The sequence below is a fragment of the Prosopis cineraria genome, unplaced genomic scaffold (assembly GCF_029017545.1).
Source record: "Prosopis cineraria cultivar Desert tree isolate PC_DT_omini unplaced genomic scaffold, ASM2901754v1 PC1206, whole genome shotgun sequence".
NCBI classification, from domain to species: domain Eukaryota; kingdom Viridiplantae; phylum Streptophyta; class Magnoliopsida; order Fabales; family Fabaceae; genus Prosopis; species Prosopis cineraria.
The window spans coordinates 1-26,043 of record NW_026556531.1 but is presented as its reverse complement, the minus strand read 5'-3'; the positions used below and the strand labels follow the sequence as shown (position 1 = coordinate 26,043).

Genomic DNA, 26,043 nt, shown 5'->3' with positions numbered 1-26,043 from the left:
ATGAAAGTTAACTTATAGAAGCTAAATTGCACTACTCTTAAAAGTTAAAGAGAAACATTATACCAAAAATAAATATAGAGTCCTAAACGCTCATAGACGTATAATTTAGGAGCTAATTTGCTCTTTTATATTTAATAAATCAATTAATATTTCCATGTTTACCATATCACCCTCTTCTTCCTCCTACAATCAATTAATATTTCCAAGTTTCCCATATTACATATTATTAATTATTTTAAGCATTGTCGGTTATTTTTTTATTTATTAATTTTTTTGAATTTTTTTTACACACACACAACTATAAGTATAATATTTTTATTCAATTATTTTGTTGTTATACAAATATTTATATATAATTAGTATTCATCATATCAAATTTTATATTATTTATATATTTTTCAACAAATCAAGTTTTACGTAACAAAAATTACGAATCATAAAATTCATATTATTTTTAGTAATTATACATTTAAAAATAATTTTTACTAAATAATATTTAAATAATTTTTAATTTATTAAACTAATTAGTGATAAAATGTATTAAAAAACTTTTTCATTAATGAACTTTATGAAATTAATTTTTATTAAATAAACTTTTAACAAACATACTTATACCAAAATAAAAATCAACCGCATACTTAATAATATTAAATGATCGATAATCGAATAATGCAAGGTATATGCACAGATCATGTCGGTCCAATGTCCCCTTTACGTTGAGTGAGTGATGTATGATTGATATATTCCGGCAAGTTTTGGTGGATGAGAGTTGTAAATTTGTGGTCCCTGGAGAAACCTCGAGCTCCTACCCTATTACGTCAAGCATCGACCTTTCCACCTAACAAGTACCTCTCTAGCGACTTTGAATTTGTTTTCCCTTTTCTTTTTTCTTTCAAGTACCATTGTATCTGTGATCTTTGTCTTATTCCACGCACGCATACATACATGAGGAAGAGGGATCTTTCCATTTCTCTTTTCTCCAATTTCTTTCACTTTTTTCATTCTCACCATTTATTAATTTTATTATTTAAAAAAATTATTTAATAAAATAATTTGAATGATGAGAATGGGAGAAGTGGTGGAAAAAAATTGAAGAGATTCCTCTCCCTCATAATTAACAATTAATATTATAATAACAATTTTTACCCTGCTAGTAAAAATTAAAGGATGTCATTTTTCTTTGTTAAATAGGGACCATGTGTACTTTTTCTCTTATTCCATCCCTCAATAACTTAAAAAATTTAGGATATTATTATCGTTAATCCAAACAAATCTAAACTTTCATCGTGGGAGATTGTTATTATCAATAAAAATATCATAATTATTTTAAGAATTGATGTGTTTTGACATTTTGTTTAAGGTAACTACATATTTTATGACACAAACTCAAGATTTGAGGATAAACTAATTTAACTCTCTTAATTAGTTAAACCAAATGATCAAGGATTACATGTACTCTTTTAACTTTTAAGCTTCTTAAATGCAAAATTCTATTATTAAACTTTTAATAATTAGATGCACTTTTATTATCACATGCAAAAGTCTTAAAAACAAGCAGTAACATTTATGATATTTATAAACTTATTTTGGAAAATATGTAATAATCGATATTAATCATTGTTAATTAAAGAATATTTACTTATGTATATCTTTAATCATTTAAGTTTAAGGAATGTTTTATATTGCTTTTTAAATTTTTATTAAATTTTGGGTAAACAATTTAACTCAAGAATTATGTGGATTGGGCCATTCAATCCATTATTTTCTTTCTTAAAATATAGCTTTAAACTAAAAATTGCCTTCCAAATCAATCCACCGCAAAAATTGAAATTATTTAGATCAAATTTAAACCATTCCAGAAATCAAGATCTTGCTATCCTTGTAACTTCCAGCTTAAGTTGCTAACTGTTTTCTAACCTAAGTTACTGCCATACTGCAACATATATCTGGATTTTTCCATTATTTACTTTAACTTATATTAATTTTAAAATGCCTAACTTAGTTCCAAAGTTATTGTCGTAAGTGGGGGAGACTCTTCGTAATATTCAGCATCTAATTAATAATGATTTATGGAGAATCTATGACTATGAATTTTTTTTCCCCTTTTGAAATTAGGATGACATACATGTTTTGTTTTTCACTCTTTTTTAAATCATTTTTAATACATTTATTTGATATCCAATCCTATTGGGTCAAATATTGAATAGACTTTTTAAATAAGCTTACATAATAATCAAGATGATGACTCAACACAACTATAATACAACTAGAAAATGCTCCGTGGGACAAGATTTAGTGGGGAGATTTATCTCTAAACATACTACTAGAAAACATGAAATTAGTGATAAACACACCTGTCACAAATTAATAAGCAAAATTCATCACTAATTTTTCATTTAGTGACAGATTGGTCGTTTCTAATTTCCTTCACAAATATGGCATTATTAATTTAGTGACAAGACAAGAATCCGTTAGTAATTTAATAATAGAAAATATCTATCACTAATTAATAAATTTTATCTATTAATTTATTTTATAATTAAAAATTTTTGCAAGTACAAGCATGATCATTGTAACATCCCGAAATTTTAAGACTCAGATTTATAAAAATAAAATAAAATAAAATATCTATAATTAAATTAAAATTTAGAATAATTTGATAGAGGTCCAGAGTTTGAATTTTTCTAAGCAAAATTTTAGTTTTATTTGATTTTTAACTATGGAAAAAGTTATCAAAGTTGACCCGGGCTTTTGTGCAATAATAAAAAAATGTTGGGCCATTTCTTGTAATTTTTCCCAAACTTTTAGATCAGCTTTTTAAGGGAAAAGAGACGCAAAAACGTAGAGAAAGGAAAGAAGAACAAAACGCAGAGAGAGAGAGAGAGAGAGAGAAGAGAGGAGAAAGGGAGGGAGTTAGGCTTGGATCTAGGAGTCTGCGACCGTTGCGAGCTCGGCTACACGATAGGTAAACTCCCTACTTCAATCCTCTTCCCTTTCTCTTGATTTTCTTCAATTTTTGGAAGAGGAGATTTTTGATTTTGATCCCAAAGGCTTTATTCTTGTAAGCTTTTGTTTCTTTGGATCCTAGGGAGCATGTTTTGAGTTTCTATATAGTGATCTAATATTTTGAGTGAATAATTGGATGAAAAGAGGTGTTTTGGGCACAAAATAAACCTTGAGAAATTGGGTTTTTGCTCCTCAATGGTTTAAGCCTATTGATTTAGTTATAATTTTGCTATTTGAGCCCAATAAGATTTAAATTAAGGTTTGGTTTTCATTATAAGGGCTAATGGTGAAAGTTGGTGGCACTAAGTAAAGTTTTTAATTGATTAAAAAAATTATATAAATTGAAAATTAGCCTAATGATGGCTAATAAATGGTTTTGGTGGTTAAGTGATACTATGTAAATGGTTGGTTTAATATATGGACCATTGGGATGGATTATGGCTCATAGACCCAAGTTGTGTGGTATGAGTTATAGTCTTCATTAATGCTATTTGTCATGATAAGTGATGTGGATCACTTATATGTTGTAGAAAATGTTGGTGGAACTTATTGAGAAGTAAGGAACAAGCCGAGCCCTATTTTGTACAAGGGCAAACCTTTTGGTACCAAAGGGTTGAGGTAACAGGGGAATTTATATTTCTTATTACTTTGTTTTAGCTATTTTTGAATAAATATTACTAGTTATCATGCATTACATGTTTTAAAAGATTAAATGTGCTTTATAAGGGGTTATGGGGTACTACTTTGATTATAGTGCAAATATGTTTTCTAATTGTTTAATAACAATGTTTTTATGGAAATGAGATTTATAAATATTATACTACTTTAGAGTGTTGAATGGTCAATACTCAGGAAAGGTAGACAAGAGTAAAAGCATGATCTCGGTGGGAGTTCACCAATGAGAAGGTGTGGATTTTTGATATTCTATGGCACACTGTCAGTACTCAGTGTTGTCTTACGTATTGTGGGCTCAGTGCACTAAAGTGGTTAGTGTATTGAGTGTTCGACACCTCTCAGTGGGGGAGGGAATCCAACATATGAAGTGTGAGGTTGAGTGCCTAGGCCAAGGTAGCCCTCACATGGAAAGTAAGTTGGGCTGGCTCTGGGAGGGAGTTAGCTTCAACTGCTTAGGATTCACGTCGAAAGGGCATAGGAGGTTCGGTGGATTAGATCATGCCTTAGATTATGTTTTGTGCCTGTGGAGGTACAAGTAGGTATAAGGTTTACCTGCGAGTTAAAGAGTGCCAGGGGGCATTCTGTTGGTCATGAAAGGCCATACCGGCCTAGGTCATGCATTCATGCATTTTAAATGGCTAAATTATATACTATGTTGAATTTATTATTCGTTTATTTGATTATGGCTTACTTTGTAATAATCAATGTAGATTTCACTGTTACTGAGACTGTGGTTGTCTCACCCCTTTCTTTTCAATATTCTAGGTCCAGGCGAAGGATCCAGTGGTGGACGGGGAAAGGAGCAAAGCTAGGGGTTTGCTTGTGATTTGTAAAGAACTGCAACCCCTTTCTTTTGAGCAAATATATTGTAATGTATTTAAGATTAGGGTGCCAGTAGGATATGATTATGTGTGTGTGTGTGAATATGTGTGGATTGTGTGCTTGTGTATGAATTTTTGTCTGTTTGCAGACTTGTGGCTAGGAAACTTGGTTATGGTGTGTGGTTTTGATGGATTTACTTAGTAGACCAAGTTTCTATTACAAGCAGATCTTTATTTTGATATATATGTGATTTTATAAGCAAATGCAAAGTGGTTGCATTGCAAATGGTGTGCTATGGGCAAACATACAGCTTGGATAGAGAGAGTGGGTGCGTGGGCCCCACAAGGAGCTCTGAGCCAAGTGAAAATGTTTAGCATATGTATTTATATAAATACATGGTATTTAGATTGATTTGTGACCACTCTTGTATGATTTGTGCATTTTGGGGGTTTAGGGTCCATTTTGGGAAATGGCACCCGGGTGGTCAAATTTTGATGTATGGGGGTTTTCCATCATTTGAATGTTCTTTCAGGTGTTTTTAATCTTATTTGACGTGTCCAAAGTGTTCCCACAGGTTTGTGACCATTAGGATGAGATTTGGACAATTTTGAAAATGGTTTTTACCAAAAAGCTGCACTTTTGCATCCGGGTGTCCAAATCTTAATCCGACCGTTGGATTTCTCTAAAATTTGGGTCACAAGTAAAACCTTTTATAAGCTTCGTGTGGGCTTTGGAATCACATCGATCGGATATCGGACGGAGAAACGACGCACTTCAGAATTTGGTCTGGAGGTGCTGTCATGACAGCATTAAATTGCTGTCATGACAGCTACAGTGTTGATGTTGTAACCTGCATAAAATTCAATCCGTCCGTTGGATCTTTTCAAAATTTAGTATGCTAATAGTATTCTTTAAAAGTGACATGTGGGCTTTAGAATCACTCCGATCGGAGGTCGGATGATGAAATGGTGCACTCCGGAAGTGCTGTCATGACAGCTAACCAAATTTATAACATTTCTAATTTTTAATCCGACCGTTGGATCTTTTTGAAATTTGGTATACTTATAGTACCCTTTGAATGTGACGTGTGAGCTTTAAAATCACTTCGATCGGAGGTCGGATGGCGGAACGGCGCCTCCCAGAAATTGACCCGGGAGGGCTGTCATGACAGCAATTTAAATGCTGTCATGACAGCATCTTTTTATTTCACTTTTGTCTAGCTTGCTTCCGCGTGCTATAGGTAGAACCTATAAAATTTTTTAAAGGCTTTAAATGTTTAATTTGCAATTGTGTATTTGCTTAGTGATTTAAATGGTTTGTTTCCTAAGTTGGTTTTAGGATTAATTCCTTAACCACACTTAGTTTATTTGAATTGTGTGATTTTTGGATAACACTTGGGGCAAGTGTTACATTTGGTATCAGTTTTAGGTTTATGATTCCTTTTTCCTACTTGGCACCTTAAATACATTATTTTTTTGCTCTTTCCCTTCTACCACTAACCTGGACTAATATTGTTTTTCTTTCTCTGGCTTGTTCCTTTAGGAGGGGAGAAAGGTCCGTACGCTTGTGGCCGTACACCTTTCAGTTCTAATATGGCTCGAAGGGGAAGGGGTAGATCGAGGAATGAGGAACGACCACCACCTCTACCTCCTCCACCTCCGCCTCCGCCTCCACCTCCACCACCACCACAGGGGACAGATGCAGTCATGGCTAGGCTGCTTGAAGTTATGGTGGATATACAAAAATCTTAGAAGTCATACTGTTCCAGATCAGCATGTTGACCTAAGTGCTGGGCAGGGATCTTCTAGTACTATGGGAGCTCATGCACCAGTTGCTAAAATCGAGAGGATGACATATTCGAATCTTGGAAGGAATTCTCTCGCTCTAATCCGACCACATATGATGGTAGTATGCTTGATGGGAAAGCTGAGGAGTGGTTGGATCGGATGGAGCAGTTATTTACTGTTGTGAGGTGTACATCTGAGCAGAGGGTTATCTTGGCTACGATGCAGCTTGTTGGTGAAGCCAAGCATTGGTGGGATTCTGTTAAGCCCACAGATGGAAGATCTATGTCTTGGGCTGAATTTAAAGAAAGATTTTATGATTTTCACTTTCCACAGCTTTCAGAGATGAGAAAGAGGCAGAGTTTCATGCATTTCAGCAGGGGGACTTAGACGAGGAGACTTTTATGAGAAAATTCAATCAGCTGTCTAAGTTCTCAACATATCTGAAGGCTTCTAATGATAGCAAGTGGAAAGCAAAGAGGTTATTAGAAAAGATGAGGCCAGAATACCGCCAACAGCTATCTTTGTTAGGCGAGGCGACATATGATGAGATGTGCAATCGTCTGAGGATTGCCGCTCGTCGAGGCCGAGACACAGAGAGTAGCCAGAGTAGGGATACACGAGGTCGATTTTCTTTTGGGTTGGCTCCTACTGGTGGTGTATCCAAGAGAATGGGTTTTAGCTCTGGTTCTTCTTCTAGTGGCTCCTTTAGAATCGGGTCTTCTTCTGCTTCTGGTAATTGAAATTTAAATAGGGGTTCAAGATTTCAAGGTAATCGGGGTGGTAATATGAGATCTGGGGGTTCTCGTTTCTCTGGGAATGCTCCAGCACGTTCTTCACAGACCAGTCAAGCCCCAATTCTAAGCACAGCGAGGTCACCTTGCAATAGATGTGGTAGGGTTCATTTTGGTCGCTGCTTTGCTTGTTACAAGTGTGGAAAGTTAGGCCATTTGATCCGTGACTGCCCTGATTTACATGAGAGCTCGGACCGGAGGAACGTGATTCCTGGTAGAGTGTATACAGTATCTCAGGAGGAGGCTAGGAAGTCATCGAATCTAATCACTGGTATGGTTTCTATCTGTGGCCTCGATTTAGAAGCTTTGTTTGATTGTGGTGCGACGTATTCTTTTATTTCTGCGAGCGCTTAGATAGAATGGCTATGCCTGTTGACCAGTTGCCCCATGATATAGAAGTTTCCTCTACTTCTGGTTTGGTTGGTCGATCCAGTGTGGTATGTAGGACTAAGATGACTTTTAATGGGCAATCGACTTGGGTGAATATGATCAAATTACCTATGCAAGGGATTGATTTAATTATTGGTATGGATTGGTTGACAGCTTATGGTGCTGTCTTAGATTGTGTGGCTAAGACAGTGACTTTGGTAGAAGTACCGGAGGTGATCAAGGAATACCCTGGTCATTCTTGTTTTCTTTCTTCTTTGCAAGTTGAAAGGTTGATTGAGCAGGGTTGTGAGGCTTACGTGGTAGTGCTCGCTACCCAAGGGTCTGAGACAGGTATAGTGGATGAAATTGAGGTTGTTAGGGAGTTCCCAGAGGTGTTTTCTGAGGATGTATCAGGATTACCTCCAGAACGTGAGGTTGAATTCTCAATTGACCTAGTACCAGGGACTCAGCCAATTTCAAAGGCTCCTTATAGAATGGCTCCTTCAGAGTTAGCTGAGTTGAAGAAGCAACTTGAGGAGCTGTTAAATAAGGGATTTATTAGACCTAGTGTTTCTCCTTGGGGATCTCCTGTCTTATTTGTGAAGAAGAAGGATGGTAGTTTAAGATTGTGTATCGATTACAGGCAGTTGAATAAGGTTACGGTGAAGAACAAGTACCCACTGCCTCGCATCGATGATCTCTTAGATCAGTTGGTTGGTGCCACGATTTTTTCTAAGATTGATTTACGTTCAGGGTACCATCAACTGAGGGTTAGTGAGAAGGATGTGGCGAAGACTGCTTTCAGGACTCGATATGGTCATTATGAGTTTTTGGTTATGCCATTCGGGCTGACTAATGTGCTTGCGGTTTTCATGGACTATATGAACCGCACTTTTCGACCTTTCTTGGGTCAGTTTGTGGTAGTTTTTATTGACGATATACTGATCTACTCTAAAGATGAGGAGCAGCATGCCAGACACTTGAGGACTGTCCTAAGGTTTCTGCGAGATCATAAGCTATATGCCAAGCTAGTAAGTGCGAGTTTTGGATGAGAGAGGTTAGGTTCTTGGGACATATCGTGTCGGCAAATGGTATTGCAGTTGATCTATATAAGGTTGAAGCAGTCATGCAATGGGAGAGACCAAAATCGATAACTGAGATCCGTAGTTTTCTGGGATTAGCAGGTTACTACCGGCGTTTTATTAAAGGTTTCTCTCAGATTTCTATGCCTTTGACTAGACTCACAAGGAAGGATAGGCCATTTATCTGGGATGATAAGTGCGAAATAGCTTTTCTTAAGTTGAAAGAAAGGTTAACAACAGCTCCAGTGTTGGTGATTTCGGATCCTTAAAAGCCCTATGATGTGTATACTGATGCCTCTCATAAGGGTCTTGGTTGTGTTCTAATGCAAGATGAGAGGGCAGTGGCATATGCATCTAGACAACTTAGACCGTATGAGGAGAATTATCTAACACATGATTTCAAGTTGGCTGCGGTGGTCTTTGCGTTAAAGATCTGGCGTCATTATCTTTATGGAACAGAGTTCAAGGTTATGAGCGACCATAAAAGTCTTAAGTACCTGGTGGATTAAAAAGAGCTAAACATGAGACAGAGACGTTGGATGGAGTTTCTTAAAGATTATAATTTTGAATTTAAGTATCATTCGGGGAAAGCAAATGTGGTAGCAGATGCTCTTAGTCGCAAGACCTTACATGTAGCCTATTTAATGGTTCAGGAGCATAGATTGATGGAATCTTTGGTTGAAACTTCTTTGGGTATGACTAAGTTCTCTTTGAATGGTCTTAATACTATGGTTATTTCTAATGAATTTTGGAAAGAATACGAGATGCTCAGCTTCAAGATCCGATTTTGTCAAAAATAAGTCAAGACATTGAGAATGGTGAAATAATGGACTATTGGTTTAGTAATGATGGGTATGTGGTTTTCAAGGATAGGGTGTGTATTCCTAACAATGAGTCTATTCGGAAGAAATTGTTGGATGAGGCACATCGAAGTAGCTACACCCTTCATCCCGGTGCTACTAAGATGTATCATGACATGCAGCGTCATTGGTGGTGGCCAGGCATGAAAAAGGATGTCACAGAGTATGTTAGTAAGTGTTTGACCTGTCAGAAGGTCAAGATACAGCACCAAAAGCCATCGGGGTTATTACAGCCTTTAGAGATTCCTACATAGAAATGGGAGAGTATTTCAATGGATTTTGTATCTGGTTTGCCGAGGACCCAGGCTAGTTTTGACTCTATCTGGGTAATTGTAGATCGTTTGACTAAGTCGGCACATTTCTTACCGGTCAAGACCACCTATACGGTTGATAGGTATGTTGAGATCTACATTAAGGAGATTGTGTGACTACATGGGGTACCGAGGGATATTGTTTCAGACCGTGATCCTCGATTTACATCGAATTTATGGCAAGCTATGCAAAAGGCTATGGGCACAGATCTAAAGTTTAGTACGTCTTATCATCCACAAACGGATGGACAAACTGAGCGGACGATCCAGACATTAGAGGATATGTTGAGGTCGTGTGCCCTAGAGCTTCAGGGAAGCTGGGATAAGCATTTACCTCTGGTAGAGTTTGCTTATAATAACAGTTATCATGCCAGTATTCAAATGGCTCCTTATGAAGCATTGTATGGAAGACGATGCAGATCACCTCTTTGTTGGTATGAGTTGAGTGAGAGGACAATGATGGGACCAGATGTGGTAGATGAGACTACAGAGAAAATCAAATTGATCCAACAAAAACTTCTTACAGCACAAAGTAGACAGAAAAGTTATGCAGATAATCGTCGTAAGGACTTGTCTTTTGAGGTTGGGGATCATGTCTTTCTCAAAGTTTCCCCACTAACGGGTGTTGGACGCTCAATTCGGGCTAAAAAGTTATCTCCTCGATATATGGGTCCTTTTGAGGTTTTGAAGAAAGTTGGGCCGGTGGCTTATCAGTTGGCATTGCCGCCTCAGTTAGCGGGTCTACACAACGTGTTTCATGTGTCACAATTGAAGAAGTACCAGCCAGACCCGTCGCATGTGATAGAACCTGAGGAGGTTGAAATTCAAGAGAATTTAACCTACCGGACTGAACCAGATCGTATTGTGGATGCTAAGGATAAGCAACTCAGAAATAAGACAATGCAGTTGGTAAAAGTGATTTGGAAAGGGACAGCTCCGGGAGATGCAACCTGGGAGACTGAGGATCAAATGAGGAAGGAATATCCACTGTTGTTTCCCTAGGTATGTTTATCTCTTTGGTTCATGTATTAGCTTGGATTTTGGGGACAAAATCCTTTTTAAAGGAGGGGAGAATGTAACATCCCGAAATTTTAAGACTCGAATTTATAAAAATAAAATAAAATAAAATATCTATAATTAAATTAAAATTTAGAATAATTTGATAGAGGTCCAGAGTTTGAATTTTTCTAAGCAAAAGTTTAGTTTTATTTAATTTTTAACTATGGGAAAAATTACCAAAGTTGACTCGGGCTTTTGTGCAATAATAAAAAAATGTTAGGCCATTTCTTGTAATTTTTCCCAAACTTTTAGATCAGCTTTTATAAGGGAAAAGAGACGCAGAAACGCAGAGAAAGGAAAGAAGAACAAAACGCAGAGAGAGAGAGAGAGAGAGAGAAGAGAGGAGAAAGGGAGGGAGTTAGGCTTGGATCTAGGAGTCTTTGCGACCGTTGCGAGCTCGGCTACACGATAGGTAAACTCCCTACTTCAATCCTTTTCCCTTTCTCTTGATTTTCTTTAATTTTTGAAAGAGGAGATTTTTGGATTTTGATCCCAAAGGCTTTATTCTTGTAAGCTTTTGATTCTTTGGATCCTAGGGAGCATGTTTTGAGTTTCTATATAGTGATCTAATGTTTTGAATGAATAATTGGATGAAAAGAGGTGTTTTGGACACAAAATAAACCCTGAGAAATTGGGTTTTTTCTCCTCAATGGTTTAAGCCTATTGATTTAGTTATAATTTTGCTATTTGAGCCCAATAAGATTTAAATTAAGGTTTAGTTTTCATTATAAGGGCTAATGGTGAAAGTTGGTGGCACTAAGTAAAGGTTTTTAATTGATTAAAAAAATTATATAAATTGAAAATTAGCCTAATGATGGCTAATAAATGGTTTTGGTGGTTAAGTGATACTATGTGAATGGTTGGTTTAATATATGGACCATTGGGATGGATTATGGCTCATAGACCCAAGTTGTGTGGTATGAGTTATAGTCTTCATTAATGCTATTTGTCATGATAAGTGATGTGGATCACTTATATGTTGTAGAAAATTGTTGGTGGAACTTATTGAGAAGTAAGGAACAAGCCGAGCCCTATTTTGTACAAGGAAAACCCTTTTGGTACCAAAGAGTTGAGGTAACAGGGGAATTTATATTTCTTATTACTTTGTTTTAGCTATTTTTGAATAAATATTACTAGTTATCATGCATTACATGTTTTAAAAGATTAAATGTGCTTTATAAGGGGTTATGGGGTACTACTTTGATTATAGTACAAATATGTTTTCTAATTGTTTAATAACAATGTTTTTATGGAAATGAGATTTATAAATATTATACTACTTTAGAGTGTTGAATGGTCAATACTCAGGAAAGGTAGACAAGAGTAAAAGGTATGATCTCGATGGGAGTTCACTAATGAGAAGGTGTGGATTTTTGATATTCTATGGCACACTGTCAGTACTCAGTGTTGTCTTACGTATTGTGGGCTTAGTGTACTAAAGTGGTTAGTGTATTGAGTGTTCGACACCTCTCAGTGGGGGAGGGAATCCAACATATGAAGTGCGAGGTTGAGTGCCTAGGCCAAGGTAGCCCTCACATGGAAAGTAAGTTGGGCTGGCTCTGGGAGGGAGTTAGCTTCAACTGCTTAGGATTCACGTCGAAGGGGCATAGGAGGTTCGGTGGATTAGATCATGCCTTAGATTATGTTTTGTGCCTGTGGAGGTACAAGTAGGTATAAGGTTTACCTGCGAGTTAAAGAGTGCCAGGGGGCATTCTGTTGGTCATGAAAGGCCATACCGGCCTAGGTCATGCATTCATGCATTTTAAATGGCTAAATTATATACTATGTTGAATTTATTATTCGTTTATTTGATTATGGCTTACTTTGTAATAATCAATGTAGATTTCACTGTTACTGAGACTGTGGTTGTCTCATCCCTTTCTTTTCAATATTCTAGGTCCAGGCGAAGGATCCAGTGGTGGACGGGGAAAGGAGCAAAGCTAGGGGTTTGCTTGTGATTTGTAAAGAACTGCAACCCCTTTCTTTTGAGCAAATATATTGTAATGTATTTAAGATTAGAGTGCCAGTAGGATATGATTATGTGTGTGTGTGTGAATATGTGTGGATTGTGTGCTTGTGTATGAATTTTTGTCTGTTTGCAGACTTGTGGCTAGGAAACTTGGTCATGGTGTGTGGTTTTGATGGATTTACTTAGTAGACCAAATTTCTATTACAAGCAGATCTTTATTTTGATATATATGTGATTTTATAAGCAAATGCAAAGTGGTTGCATTGCAAATGGTGTGCTATGGGCAAACATACAGCTTGGATAGAGAGAGTGGGTGCGTGGGCCCCACAAGGAGCTCTGAGCCAAGTGAAAATGTTTAGCATATTGATTTGTGACCACTCTTGTATGATTTGTGCATTTTGGGGGTTTAGGGTCCGTTTTGGGAAATGGCACCCGGGTGGTCAAATTTTGATGTATGGGGGTTTTCCATCATTTGAATGTTCTTTCAGGTGTTTTTAATCTTATTTGACGTGTCCAAAGTGTTCCCACAGGTTTGTGACCATTAGGATGAGATTTGGACAATTTTGAAAATGGTTTTTACCAAAAAGCTGCACTTTTGCATCCGGGTGTCCAAATCTTAATCCGACCGTTGGATTTCTCTAAAATTTGGGTCACAAGTAAAACCTTTTACAAGCTTCGTGTGAGCTTTGGAATCACATCGATCGGATATCGGACGGAGAAACGACGCACTTCAAAATTTGGTCTGGAGGTGTTGTCATGACAGCTACAGTGTTGATGTTGTAACCTGTATAAAATTTAATCCGTTCGTTGGATCTTTTCAAAATTTAGTATGCTAATAGTATTCTTTAAAAGTGACATGTGGGCTTTAGAATCACTCCGATCGGAGGTCGGATGATGAAATGGTGCACTCCGGAAGTTGGTCCGGAAGTGCTGTCATGACAACAAAAGTAACCAAATTTATAACATGTTCAATTTTTAATCCGACCGTAGGATCTTTTTGAAATTTGGTATACTTATAGTACCCTTTGAATGTGACGTGTGAGCTTTAAAATCACTTCGATCGGAGTTCGGATGGCGGAACGGCGCCTCCCAGAAATTGACCCGGGAGGGCTGTCATGACAGCAATTTAAATACTGTCATGACAGCATCTTTTTATTTCACTTTTGTCTAGCTTGCTTCCGCGTGCTATAGGTAGAACCTATAAAATTTTTTAAAGGCTTTAAATGTTTAATTTGCAATTGTGTATTTGCTTAGTGATTTAAATGGTTTGTTTCCTAAGTTGGTTTTAGGATTAATTCCTTAACCACACTTAGTTTATTTGAATTGTGTAATTTTTGGATAACATTTGGGGCAAGTGTTACAATCATACCACCTCTTAGGGTGTGTTTGGTTGTGGGGGAGGGGAGGGGAGGGAGTCCCTCCCCTTCCCTTCTCTTCTCTTGAACCAAACAGACATATATACATTATCCCCACCACCCATCACATCATTGCCGCTTAGACTTTCATGATATATCACCATCATGTCAACAATTCATTTTAATTCTCTTTAATTGTAACATTGCCTTGATCATCTCTAACTGAAGACCTCAATCCTTCCTTAGACATCCTTTGCCAGTTAATAACTTTTCAATAATATACAGAATTTAATATATTATTTAATTAAACATGTATATTTAACTCAACATATTTTTGTATACTATTATTATTATTATTATTATTATTATTATTATTTAAATATGTTGATAATATATATTATCCTATACACACACATTAAAACACATAAATATACAAATCAATATATACTGTTCGTTAATAAATATATAATGTAATATTAGTTAATATATTTTATGAAAATAAATATTTTTCTATATCATTTAATATTATCTATCTTATAATTTAAATTTTTTCATATGATAAAAAATATTTTTATATATAAATTTTCTTAATATAAAAATCAAATAAGAGAAAATTGAAATCTAACTTAAATATATTGACTAATAAGTCATAATATTGAAATCATACTAATGCACAATTAATAATTTCATAAAATTCAATTATTTATATGAAACTAATTTGAAATAAACGAGTAAAACTCAAAATATAAAGTTGGAAATGAGATTAAATACTCATTTTGTGTGTCTATGTATTTTTATACAAGATAGGTTTGAGACAAGTAAAACGTAAATCTAGATTTTACTTGTTTGAAAAGTTTATAATCTGTTCAATTTTATCGAAAATACTATAACACAGTTTTCCTAGTGTAAAACTTTCTAGATGATAGAGTTAAAAAACATGGACAAATTCTTACTTTCAATGGATTCTATGGCTTATGAACAAAAAAATATTACAAGAAAAAATATATCTCATTTCAAAACAAAATATTTATCATTTTTTATCCATGCAGTAAATGTATGACAAGTTATTTTAATAACAACCTTATATTTTTTACAATTTATTACTTTTGTGCATATTAAAAGTATAAATAATTTATTTTATTTTTGAATTTATTATCTAGGAAAAAATTAAAAAGTAATTTGAAAATTTTTAAAATGAAAAAAATATATTAATATGATATCTTAGAAATACAATATAAGAACATTCTCTAATTTATGATACTATAATTTATGATACAATTGAAAATATAACAAAGAAACTAAAAATAAAAAAAGAACAGGTCAGTTAAAAATTAAATGGTAAAACTAGTATATTGTCAATTCATTATACAAAATCTAATAAAATAGAACACAACAAAGGAAGAACTTCTCTAGTGCTTTCAAGTAAGAATGAGAAAAAAGGGATGGAGTTGATTATTTTTTGCTTTCTAAATTAAGTATTTTATATATATATATATATATATTGGAGTTAATGAGCAAATAGAATCTTGAACTATAACTCAAAAATTATCCTAGATTCTAAACTTTTAAAATATACAAAATAAATCCTAAACTTTTAAATTTATAGTAAAATAAACTTGACCGTTTACTTTTTTAATACCGTTTCTGCCTACGCAGGTACTGTAACAGTCAGGGTTAAATTTATAAAAAAAATAAATTCTGAACAGTACCTGCATGAACAATAATTATGTTAAAAACTTAATGGATAGGGTTTATTTTATTATGAATTTAAAATTATAGGATTTATTTTGTATATTTTAAAAGTTTATGGTCCAGAATGATTTTTGAGCAAGAACTCAGGATCCTATTTATTTATTAACCCTATATATTGCATATCTTATGCCTTATATATATATATATATATGTAATATATTACATAATAATAAATATATAAATAAGTAAGCTAATATGGCTTGTAGATCATGCCTTGTAAAATGTAATTCTTCCTATTATATGTGTGCGTGGGAGAGAGATTTTGTGAAGGTTAAAATGTCACTTTCGTCATATTAATCTTGATATTAAGGGATAAGGCAGAAATTATATTCGTCTAAATTCCGGAAAGAGAGGCGGAAGGTAATATAGAAGAAAGCGAAGCCGACCGTTGGCCCTTTTTTTTTTAAAAAAAAAAATTTCCACAAAATTTTTGTCTCCCCCTCATTCCATGTTTTTTTTTTTTTTTAAACTAACACAAAATTCTTCTCTCTACTTTTAAGTCTTTAACGTTAGCCCAATAATGGTCCGACCAATAGGTCCGTAGCGTTTCGTCGGCATGTAATGCTAATATTACGGACAAAGCTAACGCCTCAAATACTCTTCTCTAGATTATTGTACATAATTTATAAATTTAATAATAATAAATAAATTGAATTAGAATTTGTGATAAAATATTAACAAGAAAAATATTAATATGAAGATCATTATAATTTATTTAATTTTAAATTAGATCCATATAATTTATTTTATTTTAATTAAGCCCTCATAGTAACTAATCAAATATGTGTTAATCCTTAAAGGTTAAACTTTTTTATACATATATAATTTTTATAAAAAATAATAAAAATATAAACATTGAATTAAATAAAATTTATTTTTTTGCAAAAAAGTTAATCATTCGTTAATAATTCACCCTTTAGGGATTAATATATTTAATCAATCAAATTATATGGGTTTGATTGAAACAAAATAAATTATAAGAACCTTATGAAAAATTGAGGAAAATTAGATTAATTTTTACTATAAAATAAATTTATATTGGTACGTTTGTGAGTGATGACTAGCTTTATATGTTAATCCTACCCGTAATTTCGCAAAAGTTAATGCAATGGAATATAAAAGTGCTCAAAATCAAATATAATGATTATGACTCCAAGAGAATCCAATGATACACCAAGTCAAAATATGCTTTTTCATTTTTTAGGTACATAATATGCTTTTAATTTTATATTTGCACTTATACTTGCAAGTCATGATGGTGCTGGAATACATTTGACATTCCTTAAATCCCCTTCAGATTTTCCCATGATGATGCTGGAATGCATTTGACATTCCTTAAATCCTCTTCAGATTTTCTTTAATTTCTTTCAATAAAAAGGAAAGCTTTCTATGCGCAAGTGTAAATCTTTTGTGTTGTAAAAAAAAACTTAATTCTCTTAAACATATAATTAAAAAAAATCATGTTATAAGAGTTACTTCTAATTACATTTGACAATACTCAAATTTAATCCAACAAAAATGAATTTGAATAACTTTATAAATGAATTTGGCTAAAATGCATTTTTTATTCAATAACTTTGCATGAAGTTTTATTTTGCTATCTTAATTTTATAAAATATTTTCTTAATCTTTTAACCTCAATTTTAATAGTTTTATTAAAAAATTTCAATATTAAAATTTTAAATATTAATAAAATATTCTTAAATATTTACATATTAAATTTAATTTTTAAAATAATAATGATTGATATAAAAAATAATCATTTAAAATTATTAGTGTCAATGTTAAAAAATAAAAAAAATTTTATAAAATTAAAAAGATGAAATTTTAAATAATATTAGATAATTAAATATATACCTTAGCCAATGAATTTTAATTGAATTATAGTTATTAAACACATAAATATATATTTTATATTTTATATCAATATCAATACTCTCTTGATTATAAAATATAATGTATATTTAATTTTTCAAAATGTAATATTTTTTTAAAAGGTGTCATATTAAATAAATTATTTTATGTTTATTTTAGAGTGAAACACCCTATTAAATAGGAATAAATATAAAAAAATATAATTAATTTTAAAATAAATAATTATTTTATTAATGATGAGATTTGATTAAAAAAAATTTATATTTTTGATTAGAGAAAGTATTAGTTAATTATTATTGATTTTTCATCACACGCTTGTAACCCTTCACCAAATTTAAAGACTGATGTATAAAATAATGATATAAATAATGGTGTAAATTTTCACCCAATGAGTTAATTTTTAATTAGTACACAGAACAGAAGATTCTTTCCTTTTCACTTATTTTTTGAAATAAAAAAATATATGACGCATGCAAATACCTATTTTAAATTTGTTTTTCAAACGATGTGTCAACATCTCTTTCTTAAAGACCCTTGCAAACGGAGGAGATAGAGTTAAGAGAGAGAGAAAAAAAAAAAAGAAACATTCATTTCAAGAATTCAGATCTACTGATTCTGCAAGCTTCCAATTCTCGAGCTCGGGCATTGAGTTTTATTACCTTCAATCCATTGTGATATCTCACTTCTTCCATCTTCTCTTTGCCTTACGCTTTTGAGTTGTGTGTATCATATCACCCAGCTTCATGATGTGTTGAAATATCGCAGCGCCATGGCCGGAATTGTCCTCGCCGGCTTTTTTGTCGGATTCCCGGACAATGAGGGTGTTTATCTGCCCAGATTCAGTGGTTTGATGTGACTAAGCCAGGTTTTCGGGGTCAGCGTGACATGTGAAACCTAGTCGGCGGTGGAGTGATCAAGAATGTTCAGGTCGACGAGATGGAGGAGCGAGAAGCACAGGATCAAAGCTGTTTTCAAGCTGCAATTCCGTGCTAGTCAGGTAGCTTGGGAGGCATTGCTAGTTTGCTATCGCTTTGGTTTCATATCTTTGTGCTTTTGTGTTTTCGATAGTGTGATTGACTCACTCTGAACTCCCTCTATTGTTAAACGCAGTCTAGTGGTGATAACCCACTGGCTTCTGTTGGCTGCCGATAAAATTTCATTTTAATTTTTTTCTTCGAGTTTGAAATTGTTCATAATTTTGATCAGTTTAGAGTTGACGAGCTTTCTATGACTCATGCTTTGCTTGGAAAGCCAATTCCTCTTCTCTTACGCTTATGAAATATAATTAAAAAGTGGGGAAATCTTGTACCGCTTCCTATAAATTTCTGTAAATTATAGTCAAGCGCTGCAGTAACAGCTGAATGCCTGAATTCCCGTGGCTTTGCACAAAGTGGTAGGGTTGAGACTTTAGAATTTATATTGACTGTTCAGACATCTTACTTTGCGATGTCAGGTGCTGCAATCTGGAGTAAATGCCTTGATGTTGTTTATAATTCCGGACGACGTTGGAAAGCCAACTACGAGATTAGAGAAAACCACGGTTCGAGATGGAGTCTGTAGATGGGAAAATCCGGTTTACGAAACAGTCAAATTCACACGGGATCCCAAGACTGGGAAGATCCATGACAGAATATATTATTTTGTCATATCAACGGTATGACATTTGTCTCACTCATTTAAGCAGCAAGTTTATCTCAAGTGTTTGCTTGTGTCAGAATGAGATATAATTGGGTTCTATCACTATGTAGGGACTAACGAAAGCTAATTCCATTGGGGAAGTTTTGATTAATTTCGCCGATTATGCTGAGGCCACAAAGCCTTCAACTATCTCTTGTTCAATCAAGAATTCTCACTGTGATGCTGTTTTGCATGTCAGTGCTTGCTCTTATCTCTTTGCTTTGAAATTTCAGGAAACCTTATGATAAATAGTCGGACTAACTTGGAAAAAACCATACTTAACTGATTATAATATAAATTTCGGTAAATTTGATTTGTTGATTAATGAGCAGGTATCAGTACAGAGGCTACAGGAAAATGACAATAGAAGGTAGGTTATGTTTGCTTTTTAGTTTGAAGAGTTTCCTTAAACTCAGCACGTTTAGGTGATGGGCTTTTTCTTTCTGGATAACACATGCAGAGAAGAGGACGAATGTGAAGAAGTCAAAACAAAATCCCAAGATAGAAGCTTAAGAACCTATTTAATTGATGGAGATATAGATGAAAGCCATACAAGTAATTCTGCTGAAGTAAGTTTGTTTCCCGGGCACCCCGGGGGGTAACCTTTAATTTCATAATTGATATTTTCTAATGTCATAATAGAGCCATTTTGAATCCCAAGAACTTGGTCATTCTCAGGAAGTTAGGCCTGCACTTCAACAAAACTTTGTGAAGAGTTGTTTCTGTCATGTTCTCATAATTTAAATTCTCTAAATGTCATAATATATTGGTCAATTTTATTTTCCTTTTCTAGTGTTGCTACAGAATGTTTGCAAATAATCAAAATTACTTTTTCTCTGTTCTCCAGGATGTCTCTGCCAAAGCAATTACCCTTAGAGCTGAATTTAGTGCTGATTGTAGGACATCCAGTGGATCTGACCTTACATTGTCCAGTTCTGGCAGCAGCTCTGGACTCGATACTCCCAAAGATCTTGGACTAGGAAATGCCAACATCCACCAGAAGCCACGTGGTTTGGTTTCATGTACTACAACATTTCAGAGCCTCAAAAGCCTTGTCAAAATACCGCAACGTCAGAGCATGAGGAACGCCCAAGATTAAGCTTTGACTGGTCAGCTGACTCGGAACGTGGGTTGAGTACAAGTGATTTGACAAATGGTTCCCATGATGCTCTTCCAAGGGAAAGGTCTCAAGAGGCATCAGATAGGGAGATTGAAAGACTTAAGGCTGAGCTTTCTGCTTTGACTAGACAAGTGGATGTGACAGAATTGGAAGTACAGACTCTTCGGAAACAAATTGTGAAAGAAAGCAAAAGAGGGCAGGAGCTCTCGAAGGAAGTTATTAGGTTGAAAGAGGAAAGAGATGCACTCCAGACACAATGTGAGAATCTTAGGTCTTTTTACAAACGTATGGATGAGGCCAAACTTAAAAGCAGTGCACAATTGGAAACTGGTGATCTGTGCACTCTTATTGAGGAAACTAGACAAGAATTGAATTATGAGAAGGCTTTGAATGCCAATCTTCAGCTACAACTGAAGAAGACGCAGGAATCAAATGCTGAACTTGTTCTTGTTGTACAGGACTTAGATGGAATGTTGGAGAAGAAAAATAGAGAAGTATGTAATATTTCCAATAATTACAGACTGAGTCAAAATTCCCAAGAATTAAGGAGAAATCTCTTGAAATATGAAACAGATGATGACAAAGAACAGAAAGTTCTGGAAGAAATTGTTAATGAGCACAGAAACATTAAGGAGACACATTTACTTGAGCAAAAGATTATAGATCTCTTCGGTGAAGTAGAGATCTACAGGAGAGAAAAAGATGAATTAGAGATCCAGATGGAGCAGCTTGCACTTGACTATGAGATACTGAAACAGGAAAACCATGACATTGCGTATAAGCTGGAGCAGAGCCAACTGCAAGATCAGTTAAAATTTCAGTATGAATGCACATCTCCTCCTCCTGCTGCAGCAGCAGCAAATGATATTGAAACCCATATTGAGAGTCTGCAAATTAAGCATCAGAAGAAGTCCGAGGATTTCTCTGGTTCCCTGGTAACCATTGGGGAACTTGAATCTCATATCAGTAGATTGGAGGAAGAATTGGACAAACAGGCTCAATCTTTTGAAGCTGATCTAAAATCTGTGATGTATGAAAAAGCTGAGCAGGAACAAAGAGCCATCCAAGCAGAGGAAGCCTTGCAAAAGACCAGAATTCATATTGAAGGTCTGGAAATTGAACTGAAGAAACAATCAAAAGATCTCTCAGATTCTATGGCTACCATTAAAGAACTTGAATCCCATATCAGAAGATTGGAGGAAGAATTGAAGAAACAAGCACAATCATCTGGAGCTGATCTAAGGGCTGCAGCACAGGACAAAGTTGAGCAGGAGCAGAGAGCCTTCCAAGCAGAGGAAGCTTTACAAAAGACCAGAATCCATATTGAGAGCCTGGAAATTGAACTGACGAAACAATCGAAAGATCTCTCAGATTCTATGGCTACCATTAAAGAGCTTGAATCCCATATCAGAAGATTGGAGGAAGAATTGGAGAAACAAGCACAAGCATCTGGAGCTGATCTAAGAGCTGCAACACAGGACAAAGTTGAGCAGGAGCAGAGAGCTATCCAAGCAGAGGAAGCTTTACAAAAGACCAGAATCCATATTGAGAGCCTGGAAATTGAACTCAAGGAACAACTGAAAAATCTCTCAGATTCTATGGCTACCATTAAGGAACTCGAATCCCATATCAGAAGATTGGAGGAAGAATTGAAGAAACAAGCACAATCATCTGGAGCTGATCTAAGAGCTGCAACACAGGACAAAGTTGAGCAGGAGCGGAGAGCCATCCGAGCAGAGGAAGCTTTACAAATGACCAGAATCCATATTGAGAGTCTGGAATTCGAACTCAAGAAACAGTCAGAAGACTTCTCATGTTCAATGGCTACCATTAACAAACTTGAATCCCACATCAGAAGATTGGAAGAAGAAATGGAGAAACAAGCAGAGTCTTTTGAAGCTGATCTGAATGCTGTGACACAGGACAAAGTTGAGCAGGAGCAAAGAGCCATCCGAGCAGAGGGTGCTTTACGAAAGACCAGAATAAAAAATGGTAATGCAGTTGAAAAGCTTCAAGAAGAATTTAAAAGGCTCTCAATGCAAATGACATCTACATTTGTTGCAAATGAGAAGGCTGCCATAAAAGCATTCACAGAAGCAAGTGAATTGCGTGCAGAGAATAGTCTACTGAAAGAAATGTTACAGAAGGTCAAAGAAGAGTGTCAGTCTGTCAAAGCAGATAATGAGGTGAAACTGAATGAACTTTCCACTCAAATGGAATCAATGAGAGTTAAGACACAACAAATGCTGTTGGAAATTGATGGTAAGTCCAAGCAGCTTGAAAATCAGAAGAAACATAAGGAAAAAGTCTGTGGAGATCTTTTTGAGGAGGTGCAGATTCTAAAGGCTGAGAATGAAAAGCTTAAAGTGGAGATGTTGCGCCTCTCTGAGCAAGTGAAGCAGAAAGAAGTCTTCGGAACTGACTTGGAACTTATGAAGAAATCACATGAGGAGTCTGAGACTCTGGTAAAGAGGGGAATTGATGAAAGAGATAAGTTAGTTAATACAATTGCTTTATTGAGGAAGGAAGCAGAGCAGTCTCTTGATGAATTAAATAAGATTAGGCATCTCAAGGATGAAAAAGAGACATTGGCTGAGCAAGTAAAATCAGAGTTGGAAGAACTTCAAGCTCAATACAGAGGTTTAAGACATTCCCTTTTTGAGGATGAAGTTGAGAAAGAAAAGCTTAGGAAGCAAATTCTTCAGCTGAAGGGTGACCTAATGAAGAAAAACAATGCATTAGTCAGCATTGAGAAGAAGTTCAAAGATAGTAATGGACGTGCACAACTTCTTGATGGAACAAGAGTTATTCCAAAGAATACAAGATCTTCCTCAAGCCCTCAAAATTCAGAAGAAATGGCTACTCTGAAGGAGAAAATAACTATGCTTGAGGTAGCTTATGAAATTCTATTTGTAGATAGAGGTCCTTTCAAAGAATGCTTGATTCAAATGATAATTCCTCTATTGCTGTTTTCATCTGCAATTATTGCTTTTGAGTTTTCCATATTTTCTTGGGATTAAAATCATTATAAACTAATTTACTTGTGACAATTGGTTGTTGACAGCAGGGCCTGATAAAATCCAAAGAAACTGCCTTGGAAACATCAGCAACCTCATTTTTGAAGAAAGAAAAAGAACTCCAGGACAAAATTGAGGAGCTGGAGAAGAGAGTGGAAGAATTCAATCAGAGTAGTGCTTTGCAAAAGGTTATAATGCTTTACCTTTACATATTGCAATGTGTCAGGAATGTGCAAACATTTGCGAAATGCTTCAAGTCTCTTCTTGATCATTAGTGCATATTTCAAAGTGCCTTAATGGCAACAATAAACATCTAGACGTAGCTTTTATTAATGAATTGAAGTGCTATTTAATTGTACTCGTGCCATACGTTTACGATGGAATACTGTTCAAACAGGTTGTTGAGGATAAAAGTATCGCAACTTTAACTGATGAATGTGGAGGAGTAACACGTGAAGTTGAGCATCTTAATGGCACAACACATTCGCCTGAAGAAAACGTGGTTGCATTGTCATCAATCAAGAGGTCCGATCTGACTACTTTTTATATTTCTTCATTATCCTGCTTTCCTCAGACGTCAAGATATAGTTTAGTACCAGTCTAATGGACAGTGGCTGCTCAATATGTTTATGGTATTCTTATTTCTAACCTTGTTAGTTCAGTAATTTGTTGATCTGATTTAATCTTTGTCCTTGGCAGTGATGTGGATTTGTCAAAGAGAGCATTGAAAGCAATTGAGATTGATAATGGTAGTAGCAATCTTTGTGATCTATTAGCTAAGTTAGGATCGTTGAGGGAAAGAAACAAATCAATGGAAAGTGAACTGAAGGAGATGCAAGAGAGATACTTAGAAATGAGTCTCAAATTTGCTGAGGTAGAAGGCGAAAGACAAAAGCTTGTTATGATGGTACGGAGCCTCAAGGGTACTCACAGGAGCTAACGAGTTTTGGATTACCCACCTGTTTGTGTATAGTTCTGAAGCAGGTGGGAGATGAAGGGCTGAAAAATGGGAATGGGATTAAAATTGAATAAATTACTATGTATATTGGCAAGATAAAACTGTTTTATTTTTTTCCCTTTTTTGTTTTAGCTTAATTAATGTTGAATGGCTGCCCAATTAGGTACCATTTTAAGAAATTTTTTCTGTAGGTTGTATGTAATGTCTGTTATTTAGCTAACAAGAGTGCCCTTTCATGTATTGTTCGAGCAACAAATCATGACAGTGTACTCTTCCTTTTTCTTATGTATACATATTCTTTTATTGTATATTGTAATTATGATTGATTTCAATATAATATGAGCTGTTATTTCCCATGCCATGGATGAAAAAGCTTTTACGCTTGATATCACGGGGGAAGAAAAAAAGAAAAGGCTTTTTACTGTAGTGGCAGCCAGTTCATTAAGGCAGCATTTGAATTGATAAATTTTGATTTAAATTTTAGATTTAAAATCTCTCACATTTAGAATCTCATATGTAAAATTCATATATTTACAATCCTTTATTTAAATATTATACTAAATTTTAAAAGAAAAGAAATGAACTGAGATTTAAAATAAAAAATGGAAGGTTGAGAGTGATGAGTTTACTTTTAATTTTCAGTTAGTGAAAAATGAGAATAAAATATGAAAGAAGAGATAAGAGTGATAGAGGCATTGATAATAAAAATGTGAAGAGAATGATATGATTAAAGTGATTAAAATTTTAAATAATTAGGATATAAAGAGAATTTAAAATTATAAAAAAGTTATAATAAAACATGTATTTAGATATATGCGAGCATTAAAAAAAAATGGATTTAGATCAAATTCATATCCATAAAATTTTATGTAATCAGACCGTGGATTTCATTCAAAAATTCAAATTCAAAGTCAAATACCTGTTAATCCAAACACAACAGTATTTTTGCCTTTTAGAATTTCGAAATTTTCTTACTCATGAAGGATATTTTGCATCGTCTTACCCAATGAAATGCCGAGGAGAATTTATCAACATTCTAAGTACTTCGTTTGCAGATAAATACTTGAAAACATTTTCTCTTTAATGAAAAAAAGATATATCCATCATTCAAAAACATGAGCAGGCAAAAAGAAAACAAAAACAAACTAAGAGAACTATCTCTCATGAACTACCGCATCTGTATGCAAGTTGGTAAAAGATCAAAGATGTGAGAGTTATCGCTAAGATCATGAGCAAGTTTATCTAGGGTGCGTTTGGTTTTCTTACATTTTATATTACAAAATAAAATTTTACTTTTAAGATATTAAAAAATTATTTGAGTAAAATATTTACACAAAAAATACATCCCGAAAGCACATTCAAACAGTGATTGAAAGCGATTGAAATGAATTCTAAAATGTAACTATTTGAAACTTTGGAAAAAGTGAATTTAAAAAGTAGAATGTTATTGACTATATTACCTTAGGTTAATTTCTTATTCTTATTAAAAAATAATTAATTCGTTAAAAATATAATTATCATTTCAATAATAATAATAATAATTAGGTATCAAATTTTT

General features: G+C 34.4%; 1 protein-coding gene across 1 annotated transcript; it reads left to right on the top strand.

The window, feature by feature from the left end:
• The first annotated feature begins 18,338 nt into the window (after nt 1-18,338).
• On the top strand, nt 18,339-24,841 carry LOC129299555 (uncharacterized). The gene is given in 10 exon segments (XM_054938033.1): nt 18,339-18,710; nt 19,167-19,367; nt 19,462-19,584; nt 19,723-19,760; nt 19,851-19,959; nt 20,238-20,415; nt 20,418-23,401; nt 23,575-23,715; nt 23,925-24,052; nt 24,227-24,841. Coding segments are annotated over 10 exon segments (4,221 nt in total). The 5' UTR covers nt 18,339-18,632; the 3' UTR covers nt 24,468-24,841.
• The last annotated feature ends 1,202 nt before the right edge of the window (nt 24,842-26,043 follow it).